Source organism: Pipistrellus kuhlii, unplaced genomic scaffold, assembly GCF_014108245.1.
Source record: "Pipistrellus kuhlii isolate mPipKuh1 unplaced genomic scaffold, mPipKuh1.p scaffold_m20_p_18, whole genome shotgun sequence".
Lineage (NCBI taxonomy): Eukaryota > Metazoa > Chordata > Mammalia > Chiroptera > Vespertilionidae > Pipistrellus > Pipistrellus kuhlii.
In genome coordinates, this window is record NW_023425493.1 from 12052652 (window position 1) to 12080286 (window position 27635).

General features: G+C 50.8%; 2 protein-coding genes and 1 long non-coding RNA gene across 5 annotated transcripts in view; 2 read left to right on the plus strand and 1 right to left on the minus strand.

Moving 5' to 3' along the window:
* Positions 1-7862, minus strand: part of PACC1 (proton activated chloride channel 1) — a 36142-nt gene extending 28280 nt beyond the window's left edge. Inside the window, exons 1-2 of one of the 3 annotated variants that reach the window (XM_036442653.2) lie at positions 7694-7862; positions 3616-3712 (exon numbers count right to left, since the gene is read on the minus strand). In XM_036442653.2, the coding sequence (XP_036298546.1) occupies positions 3616-3712; positions 7694-7729 (133 nt within the window). In that variant the 5' untranslated portion in view covers positions 7730-7862. The remainder of the gene's footprint in view (positions 1-3615; positions 3713-7693) is intronic. The other 2 variants (XM_045583117.1, XM_036442657.2) reach the window with 2 other exon arrangements.
* Positions 7863-14664: 6802 nt separating this feature from the next.
* Positions 14665-21016, plus strand: NENF (neudesin neurotrophic factor). The gene is made up of 4 exons (XM_036442664.2): positions 14665-14929; positions 18378-18438; positions 19424-19527; positions 20508-21016. The coding sequence occupies exons 1-4, from the start codon at positions 14759-14761 to the stop codon at positions 20682-20684; spliced, it is 513 nt and encodes a 170-aa protein (XP_036298557.1). The 5' UTR covers positions 14665-14758; the 3' UTR covers positions 20685-21016.
* A 1105-nt stretch (positions 21017-22121) lies between these two features.
* On the plus strand, positions 22122-22688 carry LOC123652545. Its single transcript, XR_006741932.1, has 2 exons — positions 22122-22252; positions 22463-22688. It is a non-coding gene; the product is annotated as an uncharacterized LOC123652545 (long non-coding RNA).
* Positions 22689-27635: the final 4947 nt, after the last annotated feature.

Below are 27635 nucleotides of genomic sequence, written 5' to 3' on the forward strand. Positions count from 1 at the left end.
CTAATGAACAAAATAAACTAACAAACAAAATTGAAACACTTATAGAGTAGATACAGAGAACAAACTGACAGAGGCCAGAGGGGATGGGTGTTGGAGGCCAGGGTGAAATAAGGTGATGGGATTAAGAAGTGCTAATTGCTAGTTACAAAACAGACATGGGGGTGTAAAGTACAGTTTAGGGATTATAGTTAACAATACTGTAATAACTACTGTGGGCACTTGAGTTACCGAGGGAACATTTTCTAACCATCATGAATGTCTCTCTGCTGTATACCTAAAACTAGCACAAAATAGTTTTGAATGCAAACTGTAATAGAAAAATAATTTTTTAATTATATTTTTATATGAATATAAACTTGATGTAGTAGCAAGATAAAAGTAATGCACAAGATTTTCTTGAAAAAGGGTAACATTTGAGTATTGTAAAATCTACAACACAAGTGCTTCAAAAACCCCCACTTCCCAGACAGTAAGTCTGGCCATTAAGGGGATCTGTGATGAGCAATTCACTTTCTGAAAACAAGCTGGGTTTTCTGTTCAGAGGAAGGAGAATTGGTTGGCTACCATACCCCTGGGCAGCCCTACCTTGCAGAAAACACTGGGCAAAGGTGTATTCTGAGTGCGAAGAAGGAATGAATTTTTTGTCTCTTCTTTGACTTAGTGATTGTTTTTGGCTTTGATTTTCCTGGATATATTTACATACCATTACCTTTTAAAAGTGAATATATTTCACAGTTTTTAGTATATTCACAAGGTGTGCAACCATCACCATTATCTTATTACAGAACATTTTCAAGACCCAAAAAGAAACCCCATACCCTTTCGTAGTCCTTCCTCCTTCCCTTAGTCCCTGCTAACCAATAATCTACTATTCTGGACAATTTACATAAACGAATCATTCAATATGTGGCCTTTGGGTCTGACTTCTTTCATTTAATGTTTTCAAGACTCATCCATGTCATAGCATAATCAGTCCTTCATTCCTTTTTATTGCCAAGAAACATCCCTTTATATTAACATACTGTTTATTCATTCTTCAGTTGGTGGACACCTGGACTGTTTCCATCTTTTGGCTATTATGATTAATGCTGCTATGAACATTCTTATACAACTTTTTGTGTGGATGCAAGTTTTCATTTCTCTTGAATATATACCTAGGATTGGAATTGCTGGGTCACAGGATAACTCCGTATTTAATCTTTTGAGGAACTGCCAGGCTGTTTTCTATAGCAACTGCACCATTTTACATTCCACCAGCAATGTACAGGGCCTCTAATTTCCTGACATCCTCACCAAAACTTGTTATGGTTCATCTTATGGATTGAAGCCATCTTAGTAGGTTGACGTGGTATCTCCTTCTGGTTTAAATTTGCATTTCCCTGATGATTAATGGTGCTGAGCATCTTTTCATGTGCTTATTATCAATCGTGCACATTTATCTATAAGAACAGAATTTCACCTTTCACAGTCTGCCCTCCCTCCTCTTCCTGCTGCCTAGATCTGTCCTCTCCTAATTGGAGGCAAGAGGACAGTGCAGGGTACAGTAGGCAAAATAACGGCCTATCTAAGGTTCCTGAATCCTAATACTTGGAACCTGTAAAAGCGTCCAGTTATACACCAAAGAGAAATGAAGGTGGAAAGATGGGATTAAAGTTGATCTTCACACACCTTAAAACAATGTTATCTTGGAATATCTGGGTACATCCAATGTAATCACAAGGACTCTTTAAATGTGGATCAGGAAGGCACAAGTCAGTGGCAGAATGAAAATATGTGAAAAAGACTCGGTCCGCCACTGCTGTTTGAAGATGAAAGAAGGGCCACAAGCCAGGGAACTCCGAAGCCTCTAGCGCTGGGAAGTCCACAGAACAGCTATCCCCCCGGAGCCGCCGGGAAGGAACGCAGGCCGGCCCCACCTTCACTGTAGCCCGGGGAGACCCATTTGGGACTTCTGATCTCCAGAACTGCAAGGCATCTGTGTTGTTGTAAACCATTAAGTTTGTGGTCATTTGTTATAGAAACATAGGCCCTAACATTCAAGGCTTTTAAACTGTTCTCCCCAGGCAGTGCCTAGAGTCAGAGTGGGGGCAGTCATGCTACTACCTACCTTTTATATACTGGGCTTTAGTAAAAGGATGCCTTAAACATTTTTTTTAAAACCACTGGTGCAGCAGAAAGAGTTTGAGGTCAGAAGGAACTTGTTTACCAGCCACGTGATCTTCCCACACTATTGAACCTTGGGGCAATGGCCATGACAGTGCCTGGCCCAGAAGTCACAATCAGTAAACATCAGCTGCCCTTCCAGCCTCCTTCCTTCTCCAGTCTTCTCTAGAATTAGACACAACCACAGAATTTCCTGTCCAGTTCTCCTCCCCTACCAATACAGGAATGAAGAGGAGCAGAATCCCACCTCCCCCTATCCACCCAAGAAGCTAGAGTCTGACTGAGCCTTCGTTCACTTATTCATCTATTTGACAAATCTTTATTGCATGGCAAGGGCTAAAGCAGTGAGCAAAACAGACTGGTCTCCACCATCAGGGAGCTTACATTGGGTAAAATAGACACTATTCAGTCAGGCAAAGAAAAACACATCCTATCAGTGACAGCTACAAGGGAGCAGTGCCAGGCTATACAGTGACAGTGTGGGAGGGTGGAAGTGACCTAGTAGGGAGGTCACAGAAGGCTTTGTAGAAAAAAAGGAGTGAGCTGAAGAATGACTAGGCATCCACTAGGTGATGGAGGGAAGAGAACTCCAGGAAGAGGAATTCCCTCCGATGGTGGGAGGGAATGAGTGAAAGATAAAAGAAGGCAGGCACAGCTAAGAGGCAGGGAAAATGGTGAAGAAGGGAAGGAAGGGAAAAGAATGACTCCTGGTTCAATTGGGTGGTGGTGGTGCCCTCCCTCCTCTCTAAGAAGATCTGGGAAACAGGAAACACTGGACGAGGATCAGGTGGGGAGATCCCGAGGGCGATGCTGGATGTGTGGAGTTTAGGGTGCCTCTGGAACAGCTGAGCAGAGCTACCACCTGGGCATGTGGATATACGGGATAAATAAGTCCCGAGTTTATCGATCACCGTTGGGCTAGAGATGTGAGCATGGCAGGTACATGTGAGCAAGCAGAGGCTGAGGCAGGGGAGGAAGAAGTGGTCAGCGGTGTCAGAGTTTCCTACAAGGCTCTGTAAGAGGCCACCTGACTGACAGGCCCTGCTCGCCCGGCTGGCTAACTATCCTGGAGAGACCTGATATCGGAGAGGTGCCTATTAGATATTCTTCCAGAAGGCTCTGGGAAGTGACCCAGATATCGGGGGCTCAGCTACTACCTGCTTTTCAGGGGGAAATTAACAGAAGAGCTGACACCCAAAGACCTGGCCTCAGGAACTGGCTCACACGGAGCACAGGGCAGAGTAGACACGGGCCTAGGCACGGCCTCTGTCCAGAGGCTGGTTAAGCATGTATAGCTTTAAACTAGGGCACCACCTGAGATCTGACACCAGGCGCAAACAGGGGCCTCCTCTGCCACGTACCCACAGGCCAGGTGCCCGGCCCGGGGCTTCCTGCTGCAGCAGCAGCACCCACCGTTTTCCCACCCTCCCACCCAGCACTGAGCCCACTTACCTGGTAAGATTCCGGAACCTTGGCCTCTGACTGCCTCCTTTTCCTGCTCGTCGGCCCGCTCTGAGTTCTCAACCACCTGATCCAACTCCTCACTCAGCTAAAGGAAGACAAAGAGGGCAAACAGGTCAGCCACATCAGCCCTGATTTTCCGTAGACTAAGAAAGCAGAAGCTGTTTCTCACTTAATCATCACACACACACACACAAAAAAAAACACATAGTAGGATGTCCTACCAATTCTGAAACCCAGAAAATGCAAGTAATTTCCCGTATATGCATTTCCTAGAGGCGCCCTAACAAACTCCACTAACTGGGTGGCTTCAAACAACAGACAAGTGCTCCCTCAGAGTTCCAGCGGGGTTGTGCCTCCTGAGGGCTGTGAGGGGACTTTCCCTGCCTCTCTCCCAGCTCTGATAATGGCCAGAACCTCGGTGTTCCTTCTGAGGGCTGCACCCATCTCCTATCTGTATCCCCATCATCACATGGAGTCTCTGTCTCTCGCATGGTCATCTCTGTATAAGGACACCCTTCACACTGCATGTGGGCCCACCCTACTCCAGTATGGCCTCCTCTTAACCCACATGTGTCAAACACAAGGCCCGCGGGCCAAATCCGTCCCGCCAGGCCTTGCAACGTGGCCCGCACCGCGCTGTCATCACTGCCCTCCGCTGCGTTTCCATCACAATGACAGTTTATGACTGTTCAGTAAACCATTCTGCCCTCGATTTAGGCTGGATTTTAGATTTTGTCCCCTTCTCTGATTGAGTTCGACACCCCTATCTTAACCAATTACATCTACAATGACCCTATTTCCTAATAAGGCCACATTCTAAGGTACTGGGGGTTAGGGCTTCAACACATTTGGGGGTGGGGGATGGGACACAATTCAACACATCACTTTTCATGGCCATAGATGCAAGAGTCAAATCCAAGTTGGACTAGTTCCAAAGCCCATGATCTTAACCACTTCCCAGAGGAGGAGGAAATGCAGCTTGGCGCCTGCTGAGCAAGAAGAGGGAACAGCGAAGGGGGTGTCAGAGCTCTCCAGGACTCTGGCCAAAGTTCACTGCCGCAGCAGCACATGGCAGAACAAAGTGGGAGGGGCCAGTCCATTTCAGGGGCAGATACTCATTAGCTGCCTACCTTAAGCAGGCAACCTCAACCTCGCTCCATCAGTGTTCTCACCTGTCAAATGGGGGAAATGATGCCGAGGAGACTGGCAGAAAGGATGCAACGATAACCAACAAGTCTCTGGAGCATTGGGGGGCGGGGAGGGGGGGGAGGAGAGCTCAAGACCAGAGAGAGAGGAGGAGCTATCACTGCACCAGGATGAAAGGAGGAGGGGAGAGCTATTCTTCGTATTTTCTTACATCCACACTGTAAATGTCTAGGGTCTCAAGATATTGCCATTAAAAATGTATCTCCAGCCTGGCGGTGGGGCTCAGTGGTTGAGCATCTAAGTCACCAAGAGGTTCGACTGGGTTGTGGGCTCAATTCCCAGTAGGGCGTGTGCAGAAAGTGTTTCTCTCTCATCAGTTTTTCTATCCCTCTCCCTTCCCCTCTAAAGAAGGTAACAAAAACATATTTTAAAAATTCATCTCCAAAAGACTTGAGTTAAATAAAGCCCTATGCATCTATTATTCTTGCAGGTCCCTCTCTGTGCCTCCACTCCTGCCCCGTGGTTGTAAAACTCATTTTAAAGCCCTCCAGTCCCAAAAGAAAAAGAAAAAAAAAAAGAAAAGGTGGAAGAGGGCTGGGAGGCCAAAGAAGTCACCGTGAGACCCAGGCTGCTGGTGGAAGCACAGATCGGGAGGTCCCAGGAGCCTTCACTGGCCGAAGGGAAGAGAGGACGTCAGGAAGGCCCACATTCTCTACTCCAAGCATCAGTGCCGCCTGAGCCAGCTGGCAACACTCTCCCCACCCAATTCCCCTCCTCACTGCCTGCAGCTGTGTGGAGCCCACTTTCTGACCTGCCCCAGACGAATTCTCACGCCCCATCCCCTAAAGCCAAAATCTCCACTCAGCAAAGAAGCGGAAAAGCGTGGATGATCCAGGGAAGAAAGCTGCAGGCCACTTCTGAAGGCGAGAGATAGGGATTGCAGCACAGGCCATCAAGAAAAGAGAGGCGTTCTTACACCGTGGGGGCGCCCCCAGATACCTCTGGCCTTGCCCTGCAAGCAAGATAACTGCCTAAATTTTAATCAGCATCTTAGGAGCCCTGCTAGGGGAGGAGATGCTGCAGGCTGCCTGTGCATGGTGAGGGGCGTGATCCCGTAAACAGGGGCACCAGAGCTGCCTAGAAGCAGGAGCTACACATGCGCTGTTAACAAGAGCTATTATTCCATTCACCTGCCAGGCTCTGAGCCAAGCACTTCCCACATATCAATCATCTAACTCTCAAACCCTCGGCCTACCATTACCTTCATTTTGCAGATAAAGAAACAGACTGAGAGAAGTTAAATGACTTTATAAAAGTCACACAAACAAACAGCAAGAGTTAGAGCCAGGATACAACATGGACTTTTTTACTTCAAACTCCTACTATTTATCCACTATGGTCTCCTCCCTATAAACCTGAAAACTATCAGAGCCAGGGAAAGATACAACTCATTCCCCTGGATTCCCCCACTGTCCAGAACATGAAATCAGAGAATCCACTCACTGGTTAAAACCCCGTTTGGATAAAAGGAAGAGGTGGGATAAAGATGATGGTAGAAGAAATATAAAAAGTTGTCCCAAAGTCACATTCTAGCCCAGCTCGAACGCTAACACATGGCCAGCCAGTCTCAGGCAAATCTCATCTGACTGCAATTCAGCTTCCTCTTCTCCTACAGGGCTAAGCCACCTGTTTTGTATGCTTCACACTGTCACTGACAAATGAAGACATGGACATCATACTGATCAATACAGCAGCAAGTTTACCTGAAAAGGACAGGCAGCATGCTAGACTAGTAGGGGAAGTCAGTCTCCAAAGAGCATGTGTGATTTGAGACTCTCCCCTTGAGTAATTGGGGGATTTTATTAGTAATCAATGGAGCTTGAGAAGAGTTGTTAAAGGAGAAATGGTGTGAGCACAGGCATAGAGGCCAGAAAGCAGAAGCACATTTTTAAACAGTGAGCTTCCAAGTGCGGCCAGAACCTGGGTGGGTGAGGAGATGGTGAAGGCAATGGGGGATACAGCTGCAGAGCTTTTAAAGCTTGCTGAGAAGTTTGGGCTGTTCTGAGTAGACCAAGGGCAGCATTAGGTGTATGGGGAAAAGGAACGCTCTGGATCAAGGCAGGGCCTCAAAGAGAACCTGCACACTCACACAGCGTGGGGAGACCAAGGGGGGTGGGGGGAGAAGATGACCGAAATTTGGGGCTTGCGAATTGGAGGAGAAGAGAAAGAGAAGGTGAAGGAGGAGGAGGAGGAGAGCAGTTCACTAGTCGCAGTAGGAATCAGAAGGAAGAGCTGGTTTGAGGGGAAAGCTCAGGACAGACAAACAAGAGACAAAGAACTGGAAAGTGATCGTTAAAGACGTGGGAGGAGGTGAGAGCGGAGAGAAAGCGTGAGCGAGAAGCTCCAATGTGGGTGAAAGCATACTCTCAAAGTCAGGCGGCCACCAAAACACGACGTAATTATCCCCATCGTTAACAGCTGCAGGGGCCACGAGGCCTGGTGCTGGAGGAGGGCTGATGCCCACCGCGCATCCACCCTAGCGAGGAGCAGGGCGCAGGCACTCCCACTTGTTGCAAACAACAGTGGGGTCCCCGAGGCCAAGCCCGTCCCGCCCCGCCCGCCGCGGCTCTAACCATTCACCTGCTGGTTACTAATCGTGGCTCCGGGGGATTGGGGGGGGGGGGGACAGCTCCGGCGAAGCGACGGCCGCATCCGGCCACTTCCTGCCTGCTCTGCCCCTCCTCTGCACTGGGGACCCCTCTGCACGCGGGAGCCCAATCTCGACGCACTCACAAGCTCCTCCGCAGCCGCCCCGACGCCCCCCGCACCCCTCCCGCTCAGACTCCCATACTCCCGGGACCCGCTCCTCCGCTACATAGGAAACTTAGTTTCCGCCCCCTGCCCAGCCCAAGGTTGGTACCTCCTGGTAGGATGTGGAGAGCTCTTGCCGGATCATGGCACTGACGGGAGCTAAGGCACGCCAGAGCCCGCTACGCCCCGGAGCGAGGACCGCAGCCGCAGCCGCAGCGCCGGGACCTGCCGGCTCCGCGAGGTGCTACGCGTTCTCGGGGGCGGGGCCGAGACCTAGCGGGGCTGCACTCGGCGCATGCGTCTTGCTCCCGCCTCAGCTGGGGCCGCGAAAGGGTTTCTGGGAAATGTAGTTCCGCACGGAGGGCATTCCTCAGCACCCCAGCTTCAGCGAAGCCTGCGCTTACCCAGAACCAGGCACAACCCTGGCGTTAGAAGCACGTGCTCTCTTTTTTCCCCCCTCACTTCCTCTTTTTGTTCAAGGGGGAGGTACAGAGACTTACTGGAAAGTGGAACAAGGGGCCCCAGATCAGATGGGTAGGAGAGACTAATCTATAATTGCAAGAGGAAGGTTATAACAATAGTAAATATCTAGAGAACACTTTGTATGTTAAAGGCACTTTCACGCATTTAATGCCCTTGATCCTACCAGGACGCCCTGTAAGAGGGACATTTTTCTCCCTGATTTACAGAAAGGATGGCAGGGAGAGCAGTGATCAAGTGAAGATTATTTAATCCAGGAATGGACTATAGAACCCAAGTTCTTTTCATTATTTCTGGGCAGATGCTTGGATTCAGCACCTCAGGTTCTTGTCCTGGCTCCGCTCCTCTCTCTCAGGTTTTGTAATGCTCTGAGCGTTCCTCTCTTCACCTTATGCAACTGCTAACCCTGTCCTGCTTCACAGGGCTTTCTGAGTGCCAAAATAGATCAGGCAGAAATATTCACAATGGCAGAAGCCTCATGCCCTGAATTTGGTGGAGAATTGGGCATTTGCCCTGTGGCAGGGTGACCTGGGACCCCCCCTCCTCCCCATTGCCTGAACAGCTGTTCTGTGTGATCGCCCTGGGCTGCTTAGTGGGGAAGCAGATAAAGGTTGTTTATGCCTTGGTGAATGCTGCTCTGTGTCACCGGCAGCTGCAGCTCTGCCACCTGCTGCACTCAGAGCCTCTCCCCTCCTCAGCGGCACCACAGTAGCACCAACCCCATCAGAACACCCTGGGCCTCCCAGTATGTTAGCATTGAAATACCTCCATCATCTCTTCTGACTAAGCTCCCCCACCCCAGGCTCTCTGCTCCCACATCTATTCAATGTGAGGATGCATATGGCACCTCACACATTGTAGGCACTCAACAAATATGTTATATTTGTGACCAGAACACTCATTCCAGCCATTACATTTAACATTTCTCTTGCCGAAACAAATAGCAATGAACAACCAACAATTTCTTCACTGTACTAATACAAGGGTGGTTGATAGAACAACTCACGGAATCACAGAATTTTAGAGCTGAAAGGAACCAGAGAATTCTAGTCCAGCCCTATTATTCCCCTCTATCTTTGCTGATCTGATCAAACTGGGAAATGGCAGGCTCCATATTTGAAGGAGATGGTGACTAGCACAGTATTCAGCATGGCTTCTCAAATGCAATGTGCTGGGCACTGGGATAATGAATGCATGGGTTACTCCAAGGCCCTTTCCCTTGTGGCAACTCCATGCTGGAGTAGAGAGGCATGAAACAAACAGAATTTTCTGTCGTTGCTGTCCCAGGTCCCTTCCTTCCACTCCCTCAAACACACACCAATCAGGCTTTCATGCTGTCCATCCACTGACATGGTGCTTGTCATGGTCACAAATGGCCTCTGAGTTGTCAGATCAGATGGCCATCTCCCCACCCTCCTTTCTCTTCACCTATCAGCTGTGATGGTCTCAGTTGGTTGTCCCCCTTCCTTGTACACTTTCCTCTCTCGGCTTACAGAACCCTGCCCCACTCACCGCTCCTTCTCAGTCCTTTTTGCTGGATTGTCTTCATTGCTTCAACTCTACAGGTGGCAATGCTTAAACTAGATCTTTGATCCCCTTTCTACTCACTTCCTAGGGTCTTGTCTAGTGAAATGGTCTTCTCTATTCTCATGGTTTGAATTGTCATCTATACTCTAAAGATTCCTGATATAGACTGAACGGGGTCCCCCAAAAAGATATGTTGAAGTTCTAACCCCTGGTACCTCAGCATGTGACTTTATTTGGAAATAGGATTGTTGTGGATGTAATTGTCAAGATGAGGTCACTGCACATCTTAGGACTTGTGTCCTTACAAAAAGACGTAAGGTGATGTAAAGAGAGACACAGAGAAAACGCCTTGTGATGACAGAAGCAGACTGCAGTGATGCAGCTGTGAGCCAAGGTGGCCTCAATCATTCACCTGTGGTTATAGGTCATGGCCTGGGAGGCCAGGCTCCATGCTGGGCCAAGAAACCGTCACCAGGGATTAGGAAGAGGCAAGGAAGCATTCTATCCAGTCTTACAGGGAGCCTGGCCCTGCTAATATTTTTATCTTGAATTTGTAGCCTCCAGAACTGCGAGGGAATAACTTTCTGTTATTTTAAGCAGTCTAGTTTATGGCACAGTCCAGGAAACAGATACAATTCCCAACTCTATAACTCCCAAATGAATAACTCCTCCAGCTCTCCCCTGAGCCCAGGCTCACTCGTCCAGCTGCCTGGCACCTTCTTCATGGGATGTCCACCTGGCAGCAGCACTCATCCGAGGGGAGCTACTGGAAGCATGGACCCCGAAACCAGACTGCCTGGTTCTAAGTTTCAGCTGTGTCACTCTCCAGCTCTGTGATCTTGGGCACTTTCTCTCCCTGTGCCTCAGTTACTTCATACAGAAAATGGGAATTCAGGGAGCCCTCGATTAATATCATCTGTGACTCTAAGCGAAACAACATAAATGGAAGCCAATTTTACTATAGGCTATTGATACAAATGAGAGTTAACTGAGTCCCCTGATGTCAAGTACTTGGAACACCATCTGCCACATTGTAAATAGTGTGTTAGTGTTTCTGGTTATTGCCAGTTTCAAAGCAAGTTCCTTTCCCAGGTCTTTCTCACTGTCATAAACGCCATCCTCCCATTTTCTCCAACCAAACTCTGCAGTCATTTTTGGTCTTTCCCTTTCTCTGACACTCCCCATCTACATCAGCAAGTCCTGCGGGCTCTCCTTTAAACACTTACTCAGAATCCGACTATATTTCACCCCCGCCACCACCACCAGCAGCTTCTCATGGACCACTTCCAGTCACCTGCTAGCTGCTCTCTCTCCTTCCACCTTTGTGCCCTGCATTCTATTCCCAACACAGCTGCCAGTGAGAACCTGCTAAACCAAGCCACATGATGCCACTTCTCTGCTCCAACCCCACAAAGCCACGGTCCTCACAGGGACCTGGATGGCCCACTAGGAGCTGTCCAGCAGCCCCCACCTTTACTCCACCCCTTACTCTCAGCCTCCACAGGAGGAGCCTAACAGCCTTTGCACTGGCTGTTCTGGCCCCTGGGATGCTCTTATCCTGGATATCTATGACTCACTTCCTCACTTCCTTCAGTTCTTTCTTTAAATATTATCTTATCAGTGGTGCCTCCTCTAAGCATCCTGTGGAAACAGCAAGCCCCATTGCCAAGAGTTACTCTGCTTTATTTTTCTCCTGAGAATGTACCACCTTCTGACTTTCAGTTATTTCTAGTCTTCCTCAACTAGAATGTAATTACCACAAAGGTGGGGTTCTTATGTGTTTTATTCAGTGCTGTGTCCCAGTGCCTGACACTTAATGGTACTTAAACAGTCCTTTGAATAAGCAAAATAATTCTACATGGTGCCAAAAGCTCTAGAGAAAATTTAAAGGGGTATATGATAGAGCCCGATAGGCAGCGGGGCGAGGTGCTGATCTATCTCTCGAGTGTCAAGAGAGGCCTCAGGAGGGTAGTGACTTGTGAGCTGAGACGTGGATGGCAAGAAGGGGCCAGCCATGATGACTTGCACCCCAGGCAGAAGGCACCAGTACAACACAAAGGCCCAGGCTGGAGCCCAAGCAGAAAGCAGGGTGCCTGGAGGGGACGTATGGAGGCCACACAGGAGACTGTCAGGGGGGTGGGAGCAGCCAGGTCCTGGAGGCTGGGCTGTGCTGGTCCTGGGCTTGTTCATTCTTAGACCCGGTCCTCGCCTCTCAGCTCTGGGTTGCAGGGACTGGCCCTGCGGGCTAGGTTTCCACGGGGGGTTGATTGAGGGGAAGCACTGCTGAGAGGTTGGAGGGGGTCAGGGCCAGGGAGCAGCCAGGGTTCTCTTTCCCTTGCTGTCTGTCCTCACAGCTTCCCTCCATGGCCCCAGTCCCTGCTTTTTTGTGGCTCTAGCTTCAGCCAGGTAACCTAGGCCCCCAGACTCTAATATCACCACCTCTCCCCTTGACTGGCAGGATGTTGCTAAATTTCCCATGGCTGCTAATCTCAGGGCTGCTTCTCAGACTCTCTGTCACCTGTGTAACCAACTCCCTGCCTTACAGCCACTGTTTCACTCAGAACAGTTTCCATTTCCCTTGCAGGCGACTAACTGATTTGTTTGGAAAAACAAACCTGGGTTCAAGAAGACAAGGCCAATCAGTGGGGTGCCTGGAGGACTCCGAGGTCGGGCATAGGAGCAGCCTATGAAGTTACAGACCTGTACTCGGCATCTTAGGGAGAGGGAAGCTAGATCTGATTAGAAGGAACTACAGGGAGTATCTTGGGGCTCAAAGGGGTTCCTAACAGGGAGGGTGGTAGAGAGATAAAGGGTTTGAGCAGAGAAGTAGCACAGTGTGCGCCAGAGAAGTTATCAGGGCATGGGATGCAGCAGGTAGGGGAGGATGTTCTAGTCAAGGGTTTAGAAGGGCCTCTTCGAGCCTGTAGCGCCTGTGACACAGTGGGACATGCATACTGCATGCCTGTGACACAGTGGGACATATATACTGCACACCGCAGCTCACACCACCTTTCGCATCCATTTCCATTCTTAGTTTCAACACAACCCTATCAGGGAGGCGGCCGTCCTGTTAGTCATGTGGACACTGAGATAAGAGGGTTTGTGGGCAGATCTGTTGAGGCCGCTCTGCAGGAGAGGCCCATTCTGCTGAATAAGAAAACCTGGTGCAGCCGAAACCGGTTTGGCTCAGTGGATAGAGCGTCGGTCTGCGGACTGAAAGGTCCCAGGTTCGATTCCGGTCAAGGGCATGTGCATCAGTTGCGGGCACATCCCCGGTGGGGGATGTGCAAGAGGCAGCTGATAGATGATTCTCTCTCACTAATGTTTCTAACTCTCTATCCCTCTCTCTTTCTCTCTGTAAAAAATCAATAAAATATATTAAAAAGTAAAAGAAAACCTGGTGCAATCCCTGAGGGAGGTTGTCGCCTGGTGGTTGGGGGCAGACTCTGGGACACAGGGCCTGTGCTCCATCGAGTCTGGGCACTGTGACCTACTGTATTAAGGTCTCTGCACTTCAGTTTCATTTTCTGTAAAAGGGGCAATAACAGTAGTTCTTACTGCATAGAGTTACAGTGAGGATGGCATGAGTTAATACATGTCAAAGTGCTAGACTAGTGTTTGGCACACAGTACACCCTGCACTGGTCTCCTCTGCCAGTTCTCCCAACCGCAAAGTGTTGGCAGCTCCCAAGAACTCAGTCCTCGGTGCCCCCCTCTCCCTATGCATTTGTGCTTCCCTGACAATCTTTCATTCTGGGGCTTTACATCCAATCTACATGCCAATGACTCTGAAATGTGCACCTCTAGCCCCCAATTCCAGACTCATACAGCCAGCTGATACTTCCACTGAGATATCTAAGTGTCTCTAACCCAACAGTCTGATCTTGATCTCTCCCCCACACTAGCTCCTCCTACCGGCACTCATACAGTGAGTGGCAACTGCATCCTTTCCGCTGTCCAGGCCCAGACCCTCAGGGTCACCCTTGACTCCTCTCTGCCACTCCGGCCTCATGTCTCATCCGTCAGCAAGGCCTTCGAAACATATGACAATTCAACTGCTCTTTCTCCACCTCCCGTGCTACCACCCTGTCCAAGCCACCATTATTGCTTGCCTGGGTCCTTGTGGTAGCTCTCTGCTTCAGCCTGTTCTCAACACAACCAGATATTCTGTTAATATTGTAACAAATTCCTCTGTTCCAGTTCACCCCGTGTAAAAGCCAAAGTCGTTTAAAAATAAGCTGGCCGCCTAGCCCTCTTCCCCCCTTGCTGTTCCTCCATCAAGCAGGGCACTCTGCTTCCTCAGCATTTATGCGCATGGCTGTGACTTGCCCTTCCCAGGGATCCCTCTCCCCTCCAGAACGTCCCCCTCCCCTTAGATTTTTACACAAATACCATCCTCTCAGTGGGGCCTTCTCTGGTCAATTTAAAATTGCAACTCCCGATGCTCCCTGTTTCTTTGCCTGCTTAATCCTTCCCCCTCTCTGCCCCCGTACTCGTTGCCATCTAACATACTACTTATGTATCCTACTTCTCGCCTATCTGCCCACAGAATGCAAGCTCCATGTGGACATGGATCAGTCCTGTCAGGGCTATGTCACCAGGGACACCAGGAAGTGTGTGTTAAATAAATTCATGAAGGAAGCCTTGCACAAACGTTGGTTATTATCTCGGTGCATATCTGTACCGTGCCCTATCCTTTGCAAAAATCTCCTTAGGGACCCATAATCTAAGCACAGCTGGGAAGAAGGAGAATCAGCCCAAAGTACAAGTGGCGTAATAAAGTGGAAGTTCTAGTTCGTATATACAGGGGTGGGCAAAAGTAGGTTCACAGTGTGAGCACGCAAAATAGTTTTTCCTTACGAACTGTACACCTCCTTTTGCTCGCCCCTGCACACCTTCCCGGGGCTGGAAAGTTGGGCGGTGGCATCGATGCACCCCATCAGGAACCGCTGCACTACGTCGCTGTTTGGCTCCCTTTTCAGCCCGCAGTTTGGAGTCAGGAGCGCTGGGCTGTAATCCGAGTTTGTTTCCAGCGGCGCAGACAGGCTGAGTCCAGCCCCGGGCGGCGGGCTGCGGGCTGCGGGCGGCGGGAGCGCGCGGGGCGGGGGCGGACGGGAGCGCGCGGGCCCCGCCACCCGCGCCCCCTGGCCCTGCTCGGCGCGCTCAGCATGGCGGGCCCCTGGCTGCGATCGCTGGCCGCGCTTGCCCTGGTCCTGGTCCTGGCGCTGGCCCCGGGGCTGGCCGCAGTCCGGGCCGGGCAGACGCCGCGCCCGGCCGAGCGGGGGCCGCCGGTGCGGCTCTTCACGGAGGAGGAGCTGGCCCGCTATGGCGGGGAGGAGGTACGCGGGGAGCTCGGGCCGAGGCGGGAGGGGGGGTTAAAGGGGGGAGAAAAGGGGGAGAGCGGGGACCCAGAGGCCGCCCACACCGTCCGCGAGGCCTGGGCCGCGGCGGGCGCCCCCTCCCGGAGCCCGGGTTTGGAGCTGGGCGCCTGGCCTGCCCGGCCTCCTCTCTCCAGGTCCCATGGCCGCCCAGGGATGAGGGGGAGTCCTCAGCAAACTTCCCCCTTCACTAAATCAGAAGACCCCACTCACTCTATCCTCTTTCTTCCCTCGAGCTGTCCCCTTGAGAACACTCAGGCTGGTGTTCTGTAAGGAGCCTCAGATTTTTTGGGGGGCAGACACTTCTGCCTACTCTTTGGGGAGTGGCAGGGGACGGAGAGGGAGGGAAGCAATGCCTGCTCCTGGTCAGGCGGGAATTGGGGCTCGCCCAGGGGTGATCCAGGCATTTCCTGCACTTGGTTTTCCAGCCCCTGCGTCCCAGGCCTCCTCTGCAGCTGACTCCTCAGACCTGCTCCTCCGCCTGTGACCTTGAGGCTGAAAATCCTGCTCCTGACTTCCGGTGTCCTTTTCTCTTGGGCTAGGCTGTGGGTCCTTACCACATCGCTGTAACCTTACTCTGAGTGCAACCTTATGCTGAGTCCAGTCCTACTAGTAAATCTCTAAACACGGGGGAGATCTGGAGGGGCCCAGCGCTGAACCCAAGGAGAGAGAGTTTAGTGTGGAGGGTCCCAGCAGCAGCACTACCAGGGGCTGCAGGATGGGGACTGAGGGGGGAAATCTTTGGTTTTTTAAGCTAATGTAATTGATTGATACTTAACTGAGGAAAGGAGAGGGGGAAGCTTGAGCTGGAAACAGAATATTTTGGGTAGGGGACCCATTGGATGTTTGAAGGTGGAGGAAGGGAGGAGGGGCAGTTGAAATTGGTCTATGATCACATAGACTCCATGTGATCATGGGGCGGGCTAGGCAAGTCTAAAATCTGTAGGGCGGGCTGTAGGGAGGGCGGCCCGGGACCTGAGCTGGAGCTGAGGCCGCAGCCCACTGTGGGCTCTCTTCTTCCTTAGGAAAATCTCAACTCTATCCTGAAGGCCTTTCTACTGATGTAATCAGTGCCCCCAGATTATCCAGGACAGTCTCCTTTACATAAAACCAATCGACTGATATGTTAATCACATGTACAAAATACCTTCACAGCAACACTTCTGTGAGTGTGTGGTTGAATGGCCATCGTAATGGCTGCAATAAGAGTTCCTACTCCAGCCTGGCTGGTGTGCCTCAGTGGTTGAACATCCACCTGTGAACCAGGAGGTCACGTTTTTCTGGTCATGGCACATGCCCTGGTTGCTAGCTTAATCCCCAAAAGGGGGTATGCAGGAGGCTGCCAATCAGTGGTTCTCTCTCATCCTTGATGTTTATCTCTCTCTCTCTCTCTCTCTCTCTCTCTCTCTCTCTCTCTCTCTCTTCCTCTCTAAAAATCAATAAAATATATGTATTTTTATATATGCAGAGTTCCCACTCTACATAGGTTTTTGGGGGGTGAGAAATGAGATGGTGATGAGGGAAGTGCTCTGCATAGGCCAGGTGTAGTCTCAGCATGGTAAGCCTGAACAAATCTAACTGCTATTCCTTTATTAGTTAATTATTAAAGATATAAGCAAGAGGCGGTAAAACAGCTCCACAGTCCTCTTATGCAATTCAGAATGAGCTCTGAAAACCAGAAGGTTTTTCTAAAAGGTCATTTGACAGCAAAACCCCACCTGATCTGAACTCCTTTGGTGATGGAACCGTGCTAGAGCTGACTTGATCCTATTTATAGTCTCCGTTTATCCTACTTAGTATGAATGTGCATGCTCATGCTTTGCTGTGGAAATATTAATTAGTTGATTATGGGGTGCTGCCTTGGACCCTCTATAGGTGTGATGGTATGTGCCTCATAACACCTTTTGGCAGATTTTGAAATTCTTATACACCCAGCTGTGACTCCCACTCTCACCCTGGCCTGAGAGCCACCTGACTGCTGTCCCTGTCCCTGGATGGGGCGCAGACAAAGGAAAGACCAGGTCCTGGGTCCTAGAGCTGCCAGTCACCCCAACCTGACCTGACTTCACGGAGGCTAGAAAATCGCATCATCTGCTCTTGTGTTATCCTCCTTTGGAAGGAAATTAAAGTAACACTGTATACCGAGGAATACAACAAAAAATAAAATATAGAATTTCCCAGAACTGTGGGGAAACAGCATTACTTGTATTTTCCTCACACGGCAAATTGTGTTTTGAAGGACAAACTGGTAAAATATAAAAGGCGATTATGTTGTTCATAAACTTTGGCTCAGGAATTCCACATATTGAAACAGGCCTCAAGGAAATAATTCACCAAATCAGAGTATCTTTCACTCATAGAAAGATATTCATAATGCTGCTCTTGATAGTTCTAAGAAATTGGAAACAACCCAAATACCCAAAATAAAAGAATAGCTAAACAAACAGGTATACAATATCACTAATATGAAATATAGCTGTTTAAGGGGCAGCCGTTTTGGTTATTTCAATACATGAAAATGTTTATATGAAGTAACGTCACCTACAAGAAGCAAAACATGCCCAGCCATCATGGCTCAGCGTTGAGCTATAAACCAGGAAGTCATGGTTTGATTCCCGGTCAGGGCACATGCTCAGGTTACGGGCTTGATCCCCAGGATGGGGCGTGGAGGAGGCAGCCAAGAAATGATTTTCTCTGATCATTGATCTTTCTCTCCCTTCTTCTCTGAAATCAATAAAGTATATTTTTAAAAAAGCAAAACATAAAATAGATAATTTACACTGATGATGTCCATGTATGTACATTTTCATTTTCTTTCACAAGATGAAAGAAAAATTGGAATGATTTAAATAATTCATCATTTAATATTCTTTTATTTTCTTATTTTTTTTAAATATATATTTTATTGATTTTTTTACAGAGAGGAGGAGAGAGGAATAGAGAGCTAGAAACGTCGATGAGAGAGAAACATAGACCAGCTGCCTCCTGCACACCCCCTACTGGGGATGTGCCCGCAACCAATGTACATGCCCTTGACCGGATCGAACCTGGGATCCTTCAGTCCGCAGACCGACGTTCTACCACTGAGCCAAACCGGTTTCGGCCATTTAATATTCTTTTAAACTTTTATCTGCATACAGTTGCTTCAATTCCTATGGTTTTTTGTTTTGTTTTGTTTTGTTTTTTTAAAGAATGGCATAGCCATGGGCTTGTCATGATATTTCTATCTCTTCCAAGTTCTTGTGAGTGGGCACACCAAGGACACCTTACAGCTGCTTTTTTTTTTTTTTTTTAACTCTACCAACCCCTCTCCTCTCTGCACAGCCCAGGAGGGAAGAGATTTTACTGACTTGAGCTGGAAAAGCTGGGCTCTTCGCCTCCTCCTCACAGCTTCTCTCCTGCTTTCTAGGAAGATCAGCCCATTTACATGGCGGTGAAGGGCGTGGTGTTTGATGTCACTTCTGGGAAGGGTAAGTCAGCACATGTGTCAAATACAAGGCCCGCGGGCCAAATCCGTCCCGCCAGGCCTTGCAATGTGGCCCGCACTGCGCTGTCATCACTGCACTCCGCTGCGTTTCCATCACAATGACAGTTTATGACTGTTCAGTAAACCATTCGGCCCGCGATTTAGGCTGGATTTTAGATTTTGGCCCCTTCTCTGATTGAGTTCGACACCCCTAGGTAAGTGGCTTGGCTTTCTGAGTCCTTACTTCTGGGGAGCTCGGCAGGGTGGACCCTGGAGGGATGAGGAGAGGGAGGGGACTTGGGGCAAGTCCTTTGCCCCCAAATCAAATCCGTATTTAATGATTTACCCTAGTTGAAGCAGTGAGAGGAAAAACGTTACAAAGAGTTGGGATCGTACAACATTTCAATGTCATTTCATGGTTTCCCAACTGGTAACTACAAATGCTTTAGAAGTAGTTTTGTCATGGTTCATTGTCTGATACCAAACAAAGGATATAGAATGGAAATAACTTAGATTCTACCAACATTTTTTTTTTTTAAATCCTCACCCAAGGATATTTTTTCCCATTACTTTTTTAGAGAGTGAATGGAAGTAGGGGGAGAGGGGAGAGAAACACCGATTTGACCAGGAATCAAACCTGAGACCTTTTGGTTTGTGGGCTGATGCTCTAACCACTGAGCAACCGGCCAGGGTGGTTCTCCCAAGGTTTAAGAAAACTGAACATTTTTCTTGTTTGGATTTTAAATATTTTTAAGAGGTTATTTTTTTATCTCAGCCCAGCAACATGCGACTCATTCCACATTCTGAATTACTTGAATCCCAACTGATAGCTCGGGGTTACTGCCTTCCCTTCCCTCTGGCCTGGAGCCTTTCTTAGGGTCGGGTTGGTTCTCAGACCCCCAGCCCCTCCAGCCACTGCCTCATGCAGCCGCCTGGCTGCCCTGGGTGCACACCCACACCCACATCCCGCTCCTTCCTCCCCCCCGCAGAGTTTTATGGACGAGGAGCCCCCTACAATGCCTTGGCCGGGAAGGACTCCACCAGAGGAGTAGCCAAGATGTCCCTGGATCCCGCAGACCTCACCCATGACACCGTGAGCCAGACTCTGAGCCTCTGTCTAGTGTTCAACCCCTTGGCCATGGCCGACTTCCCTCCCTCCCTCCCTCCCTCCCTTCCTTCCTTCCTTCCTTCTTTCTTTCCTTCCTTCCTCTCTTTCTCTCTCTCTCTTCCTTCCCTCCCTCCCTTTCTTTCTTCTTTCTCAAAACTTCCTAACTAGCCTGCATTCCAGTCCACTTGGTGTGGCGGCCAACTGTTTTCTTGAACTAGATATCCTACGGTGCCACTCCTGGTCAGAAACTTTCTATGGCTCCCCAGGGTCAAGTCCAAACTCGTGAACTCATGATCATGTTAGGGAGCGTCACAGTTTGGCTCCAGCTGGCGTTGGCAACCCCAGCCCCAGCACTGCCACCCGCACCTCCTACAGATTTGCTGTTAGTCTCTGTGACCCTCTCCCCAGGCCACCCTCAGTAGCTCAGGGGATGAAGGGGGTTGAGAAGCTGAGTCTCCCACACGCTCACATTTCTGTGAAGGAGAAGGAAGCACGAACCAAAACCACCTCAGTGCTTGTGTAATCCCAACAGAAAGGCTGGCCTTCACCCAGCTGTGCTGATGAGCCAAGCTCTTAAACCGCCCCATCACAGAAACAAAGTAAGGACTTAGGAGGGTGTGTAACTCTATAATGGGAGGACGTAGGGACCCGTGGAGTGAACCAGTGCACCCCCGTCCTGTCCCTGGCTGGTGTCCTCTGGGGTCCTGAATGCCTACATTAGTCCAATAGAAAAACACAATGAAGCCATTGCCCCCTTCCCCTGTCTCCCCCCTCCCCCCTGCATCACTCCCCACCTCACAGGGTTGTCACTTACAAAGTCAGTTGTCCATTATTTGGTTTTTGAGGTGTTTTTATCTCTTGCACAAGGAGTGTGGGGAGAGCAGGGCGGGGATGGCAAGAGGCCTTGCCAAACATGATTGCCTCATTCCCACCCCCCGCCCGTTTCTTGGGTTTTTCTCCTCAAGACGGGCCTCACGGCCGAGGAGCTGAAAGCCCTGGATGACGTCTTCACCAGAGTGTACAAAGCCAAATACCCCATCGTCGGCTACACGGCCCGAAGGATCCTCAACGAGGACGGCAGCCCCAACCTGGACTTCAAGCCCGAAGACCAGCCCCATTTTGATCTAAAGGACGAGCTCTGATGTTCTGTCTGTAGGAGCAGGTTCTTGGCAGGGTGAGGCGAAGTCTACAAGATCGGCTGCCTGGCTCTCTGGTCACCTGGGTCTGAATGAAGCAGACGCCTGACTGGGAACCCGAATGCCTTTACTGTCCTGGATCACGTGCTCTGTCCACCTGGGTCTCCTGCCCACACGCCAGCCTGGTGCTAATAACAGCTCTAAGCGTCCCTCTGGGTGGTTGAATTAACCAGTGACTTTTATTTCTTCTTTATATTTTTCTGTACTTGCCAAATTTCTTACTGTGACCATGTTTGCTTTAGAATAAGCACAGAAATAAACTTATTTTCACAAAAGAATTCTTCCACAGATGCCCTCTGCTTGGAACCTCATCAGCACCACTTATAAGGAAGGGGGAGCCTCCTGCTCTGTCTCCCCTGCCTGTGAGGAGGCCAGGCAGCAGGGGGCACCCACGAGCTGAGAGCCGAGGTGGATGATAGGTGGATGATAGAGAAAGGGAGAGGGAGGTAGTAAAGGGTCTGGCTTTCCTCTACGGCCAGGAGAGAGTGAACTCGTTTGGCCCCATTTGTAGCTGGAAAGTGGTGAGGAGGGCTGGGTCCAGAGTGGGCAGAGCCTGGCCTGGCGGTCATTCCAAGGCCAGTGAAGGACACCCAACACACTAGACTCGGGCCTGATTTCATGAGGAAATCCCTTTTGAAGGAGGATTTTCCCCTTTAATGGACATTTGCTCGTGTCCAGAGTATTTTTAAATTTGTGGTTGTCATGACTGGTCTCTGGTGCCCAGGATGTTGAACATCCTACAATGCACAGACAGTCCTCCATGATAAGCGGTTATCTGGTCCAAAGGCTGAGGATCCCTGTTATCAATTCATCCTGGAGATTTTACAGTAGAGACGAATTTCTTTGACACAAAAACTTAGTCTTTCATTAAAATAAATATCAGCTACCCCCCAAAGAGAATTTGTACATTAAGCTGCAGAATCTCCTAGGGTGACTGGTCAGAATGCTGAGTCCAGGCCCCAGGTAGTTCTAGAACATGGCCTGCAAACTTCATTTTTTTAAAAAGGTTCTTATTTATTTTAGGAAGAGAGAGAAACATCAATTGCTGCCTCCTGCACACCCTCTACTGGGGATTGAGCCAGCAACACGGGCATGGGCCCTGACCAGAAACCGGTGAACCTTTTGGTGCATGGGACATGCTCAACCAACAGTCTCAGCGGCCAGGGCTTGGAACTGCATTTTTTAAAAAATATATCTTATTGATTTTGTACAGAGAGGAAGGGAGAGAGATAGTTAGAAACATCGATGAGAGAGAGTCATCAATCAGCTGCCTCCTGCACGCCCCCTACTACATGCCCTTGACCGGAATCGAACCCGGGACCCTTCAGTCCCCAAGCCGACGCTCTATCCATTGAGTCAAACCAGTCTCGGCTGGAACTGCATTTTTAATGAGCTCCCGGGAGACTGTGATACAGATGGGCCCAAAAGTACTTGGAGAAAGGCCGCCTTTTGCCTCACCAGTCCCCTCGGGAGAACTTTCCGAGGACCAGGTTTGACTTCTGCTTTACTCTTTAGTGCACATGTGTCAAACACAAGGCCCGCGGGCCAAATCCATCCCACCAGGCCTTGCAATGTGGCCCGCACTGCGCTGTCATCACTGCACTCCGCTGCGTTTCCATCACAATGACAGTTTATGACTGTTCAGTAAACCATTCGGCCCGCGATTTAGGCTGGATTTTAGATTTTGGCCCCTTCTCTGATTGAGTTCGACACCCCTACTTTAGTGTGTCCAGACTAGAGACTTTAACGGTGAATTCCTGGGTCCCGCTCAGGAAGCTGGGAGCTTGATGGCCATCCAAAACTAACGGGCCTGGAACTTATTAAGCAGAATTCTTTGGCTTGGAATTCAGGCCGAAGTTGTTCATGTGGCTGAGGTAGTTAGTCCTCACTGGGATTTTCTGCCCCAAAACAAATGATGTAGGAATGTACACAAATGGTGAGAAGTCCTCAGAACACTCAAGAGATGACTCATGGATGTGCTGCCCATTTCCTGCATCATGAAGAGCAGGTCTCCATTCCTTAGGGCCCATCTCTGCAGAGTGGGCACGGCCTCCACCGTCAGGACCTGGGAATGGCCCAGGACCACTGTTTCCCCACTTCCCGCTCCTTCCCCAGGACCTCAAGCTCTGCCCATTCCCTGCCCTGCCCTTCACAGGCCTCCTGCACCCAGTAAGGGTCTTTTCTGAATGAGAGTCTCATGTGGAGGTGCCAGATCAGCCTTGACCAGGACCAAACACACAGAAACCCAGGCAGCCCGAACAGGCTCCACACGGCGGTGCAGCTCAGGGCTGTCCAGGGATTTACACCATGTGCGTCAGCAGGACCCAAAGAAAGAAACAAGATCCTGGACAGCCTGCTGCCTGTTGGCCCCTACTTCCGCATCTACTTGTCATTTTTATTTTTTTGCTTTAAGAATTATATGTCCTTCTTACAAGACTCAATCCAGATGCACCTCTGCCAGGAAGCCTTCCCCTCCTCTGGGATCCCTGGCAGCTGACACCCACTTTGCTGTAATTGTCTACTTATGAACCTGTCTCCCCAAACAGGGAGAGCCTCATCTAGGGTGGCCAACCTTTTTGGGCTTTCCAGGTTCTGCACTGGAAGTTCTGCATCCCAGGAAACCCCTCAGTCCTGAGCCAACCTAGTACAATGCCCAGCACCTCCTGTGTTTGACAAAATGAATGAATGAATGAATGAATGAATGAATGCACGCACTGGTACCTTCACACCCAGGTCACCCCTCTCCCTGGTGACTTCTCCCACCCACACTCAGAGATGTGGATCTGAATCCCGGAACCCTTCCTGGGGCATCAGAACAGCTGCCAACCTCCAGCCAAAGTCTCCAAGCCCAGCCCGGTGGGCATCGCTTTCAGGATCACTCCTGAACCTACCACACCTGAGCCTTTCCACAGCCTTGTCATGTGGGGAACATATAAAAATAGTAAGTGGTTTCCCTAGCAACCACCATAGCAGATGGTAACCAGCATGGACAGTCTGAGAAAGCCTTGAGGCTGGGAGGGAAGAAAACCCTCCCCCAAGGTAATTATCTCATCTCATCCCACTCCATCCCATCCCATCCCATCCCATCCCATCCCTTCCCTTCCCATCCCATCCCATCCCATCCCATCCCATCCCATCCCATCCCTTCCCATCCCATCCCACCCACCCCACCCCACCCCATCCCATCCCTTCCCATCCCTCCCTTCCCTTCCCATCCCATCCCATCCCATCCCATCCCATCCCATCCCTTCCCATCCCATCCCATCCCATCCCATCCCATCCCATCCCATCCCATCCCATCCCATCCCTTCCCTTCCCATCCCATCCCTTCCCATCCCATCCCATCCAGCCAGGCAGGGGCTGTCTGGGCTGCCTCTCCTCTGGTGGCTTCTTGCAGACCACCCGCTAGGAAGCCTGCTCAGACTTCATCCCTGCCAGTCCCTGTGTGGCTGCCCCTCCTTGTGGGGTCACTGAGGTCCTCCTCTGATTGCCTGGCCCAGCCCAGGGCTTCCCTTCAGGAGCCTCCCACCCGAGACTCGGCCTTGCTGCAGAGACCTGGCCTAGTATCAGGTGTGCCCTTTGTGCCGGGCCTGTCCAGACCTCACCTGGGCTGTCTGGTCCCCTGCCCAAGACTTTAGTGCCCTGGCTCTGGGCCCAGCTCCACCCTCCAGCCAGGCCCAGGGCCTTGTTCTTCCAACCCTCCTCCTCAATCTAGGCCCCGCCTGAGACCCTGCTCTGGTCACCACCATTCCCTCTAGGACAGTGTTTCCCAAACTTTTGACATATGTGTACCCCTTCTATAATTTTCATAACGCTGAGTACCCCTCGTACTCATGAGAACGTAGAATTAGGCGCAGCTAAGCACGGTGCAGTGCACGTCCCCACCAAACTTCCCGTACTCCTGGGGGTACGCGTACCACACTTTGGGAAATACTGCTCTAGGAGGAGAGGAGGGCTGGGGCTCCAAGGCCAAGATTCTGGAAGCCCCTGGCGGTGGGAGGCGGGGCATGAGCTGTGGAGGGCACTGGGGGAGGAGTACTGAAAAGTGTTGCCAACAGGGTGAAGCAGAGTGAGCTGCAGACTGAGGGAAGCAGGGCTCTCAGAACCAAGAGAGGGAAAGCCCAGCGGCTGGCAGCGAGTCGGAGGCAGAGCCTGGAGTGGGACCCCGAGGTTTCCTGTACCCCAGAGTGGAAGCCCAGGTCCCCAGCGGGTGTTGGGGGTGGTCCTATCTGGAGCTGGCCTGATCACCCATGCCCTTGTTAGTGAGGGAGACTTTTGCTTCTCTCTCATCCCCACTTCCTGGGATATTCAGTTTGCTGTATCTTCTTGGCTTGTGAGCAAGCCCACCCTGTACTTGTCCCGTCCAGCCAAACCTACTTCCTGCATCCTCTACCCACTCACCCCATTAGTGGGAGCTGCTGTGGCCCAGTGGGCCCTTGTCCACGCCCATGCTGTGCCGATGATGATTTCGATGGTGGCACTTCATTGCGCTTGGCCTGAGCCATGGGCCGACACTCAGTATTTGCTCCTTCATTTGATCCTGGGCAAGGGGGTATGAACATTTCACAGATGACAAACTAGGCCTCAGGAACAAGAGGTAACTCACCAGGGAAACCATGCCTCTCACAACTGATAGGTCCTAGAGCTGGGGTCTGATGCATGTCTCACTCTCTTCCACTCTGCTCATTACACCGAAGATCCAGTCTGCTGGGAGCCCACCCCAGGGCAGGAATTAGGACGCAGGACGCTGGCCTGTGGCAGAGACTCTCAAATTCCCGGCCTTCTCTTGAAAGAAGTTCTCTTAGACTAAGGACGTGTGAGGGAAGGCAGTGTGATCCAGGCCCACCTGTGGGAGCTCACAGCCTGGTGGACAGGAGAGGGTAAGGATGCCATCGGGCTACTGAGGCTCACAGGAGGACAACTGAGCAATGGCTGGGGCTGCTTGGGTCTACCTGCCCCATGTTCCTGGTGCCGCCACCCAGGGCCCCAGGGAAAGGTGACCTCAGCATTGGACGGCCTTTCACTGCCTGGAGCCCTGAAATACAACCATTGCCTTTCTGTTTGAGCCTCTCACTTCCCCTTTCCCACTTAGTCATGACCCCCTAACCATCAGCCATAACCCTCTCTGATCAGTCACTCCATACTCTCCCGCCATTCCCTCAAAGCTCAGGCAGTTTCCTTCCCACAATTTATCAGTTACACTGGATTTCACATATCCATCCACCAACCAACCATGTAGGTATTGCAAGTCTACCATGTGTCCAGCACTGTGCTCGGTCCTGCAGGAGGGATTAGGTGGGGGAAGAAGGCAGGAAAATAAATGCGGAAAAATAAATGCAAGAACTGTCCCTGCTCTTAAGGGTCCCCAAGGAGGAGAGCAGGGGCTGAGTTTCAAGAGGTTTCCCTAGGACCAGGAGCTGGTGATGGGCGGGGACCGGCCACCGGGTCCTGAGCAGGACAAGGCTGGGCCATGAGGTTGCTGAAGGAGGCTGGGGTTTTCATGGAAACAACTTTTGAGCCATCAGCAACCACTTTCACGGGACAATAGGGCCCTCTGGTGGTTGATGCATGGAACTCTCCAGACACTGTTTTGTATGGAATAAAAGCCCAGAGGATTAAGTTCCCCTGAGAACTTCTATTTTTGGTTCCTAATAGTTCTCTAATGAAATGCTAACAGCAGCAGCCAGAGGGCTTCCCCAAGGACCCGAAATTGCACTGCTGACCTCCTCTTCCTCCAGCTACCTGTGCCTCAGGGCTCAGCGCTGCTTTCAGGTCTCACAGTTTGATGGTCCCAGGGCAGTGGCCATGTGTTCTGTCTGCCAAGCTCTGAGTCTGGCTGTGTGCACATTCAGAGTGACGTGTTGGAAAGAACATTGGATCCAGGATCAGGAGGCTTGGATGCTCGCCCCATGTCAGCCGCTAACTAGTGGTGAGATAATAATGACAATAATAGCTACCTTTATTCAGTATTCACTCGGAATCCGGCCTGCCTCTGACTCAGGGTGTCCCCTCTGGGGCTGTCCCAGGAGGCTCCTACCTGAGCTGGGGAACTGAGTCTGGCCTCTGGGTTCAGCTCTCTGCCGTGACATCCGAAGCAGCTGTCTCCAAAGCTTGACAGGTGCTACATGGGGCGGGGGGCGGGGAGAGGGCAGGTGAGTGGATGTTGCCCTGGCAGGTACCAGTTCCCACAGAGTGAGCCAGACAGCCCTGGTGCAGGGCGCCCTCCCGCGAAGGGGAGGTTCTGCCTCTGCCCAGGGCCACAGTCAGTTCCCACGCTGGTGGCCTTAGGCTCCCCGAGTCTCACCAAGGTTCGTGGGTCCCCAGCCTTCCTCGGCACCAGCCTGCAGGGGCCAGGCTGACTGGCCAACACCAGTAGTCCCCCGAGCTGTCCCTCCTCTGTTCTGTCCCCAAATATGTTCTCACCACTCTTGGCTAAGACCATCTATCTACCTTTTCTCTTGAATGAGTTCTTTCTCAAAAAACAACAGTGGACTCTTGGCGTCCAGTACTACAAGCATGTCTATACATCAGAGCAACGCCCCTTCCCTCTCCCCCCCCCCCTTGCACAGGTTCTATCTTTACGTTATGGGCGGGGAAACTGAGGCCCTGAATGTTAGACGACTTGCCTGAAGTCACAAAGAGTCTTCAAATCCCTAATATCTCATCAGTCCTGCGTTCTTTTCATGATATCATGCTGCTCATCACCTCCCAGTTGTTTCAGATGCCACCTGGGCTGTTTCGGGCTCCCTCCCTGGCCCAACATCAGAATCGCCTGGGCCCCATAAGGCCCATCTTTTCCCCTAAGGCCCTGGGGGAAGCTTTGAAAAACCACAGGTGCCAGAGCCCCAGCCCAGGAGATCCTGATCAGCTTCTTCCAGCTGGGCCCAGGCACACACC

What these genes read in the sequence shown, in the direction of transcription:
- NENF (XM_036442664.2), top strand. Translation starts at nt 14,759, where the DNA reads ATGGCGGGCCCCTGGCTGCGATCGCTGGCCGCGCTTGCCCTGGTCCTG. An exon ending in TGATGTCACTTCTGGGAAGG is followed by an intron (nt 18,439 to 19,423) that starts GTAAGTCAGCAC and finishes TCCCCCCCGCAG; the next exon opens with AGTTTTATGGACGAGGAGCC. An exon ending in CAGACCTCACCCATGACACC is followed by an intron (nt 19,528 to 20,507) that starts GTGAGCCAGACT and finishes TTTCTCCTCAAG; the next exon opens with ACGGGCCTCACGGCCGAGGA.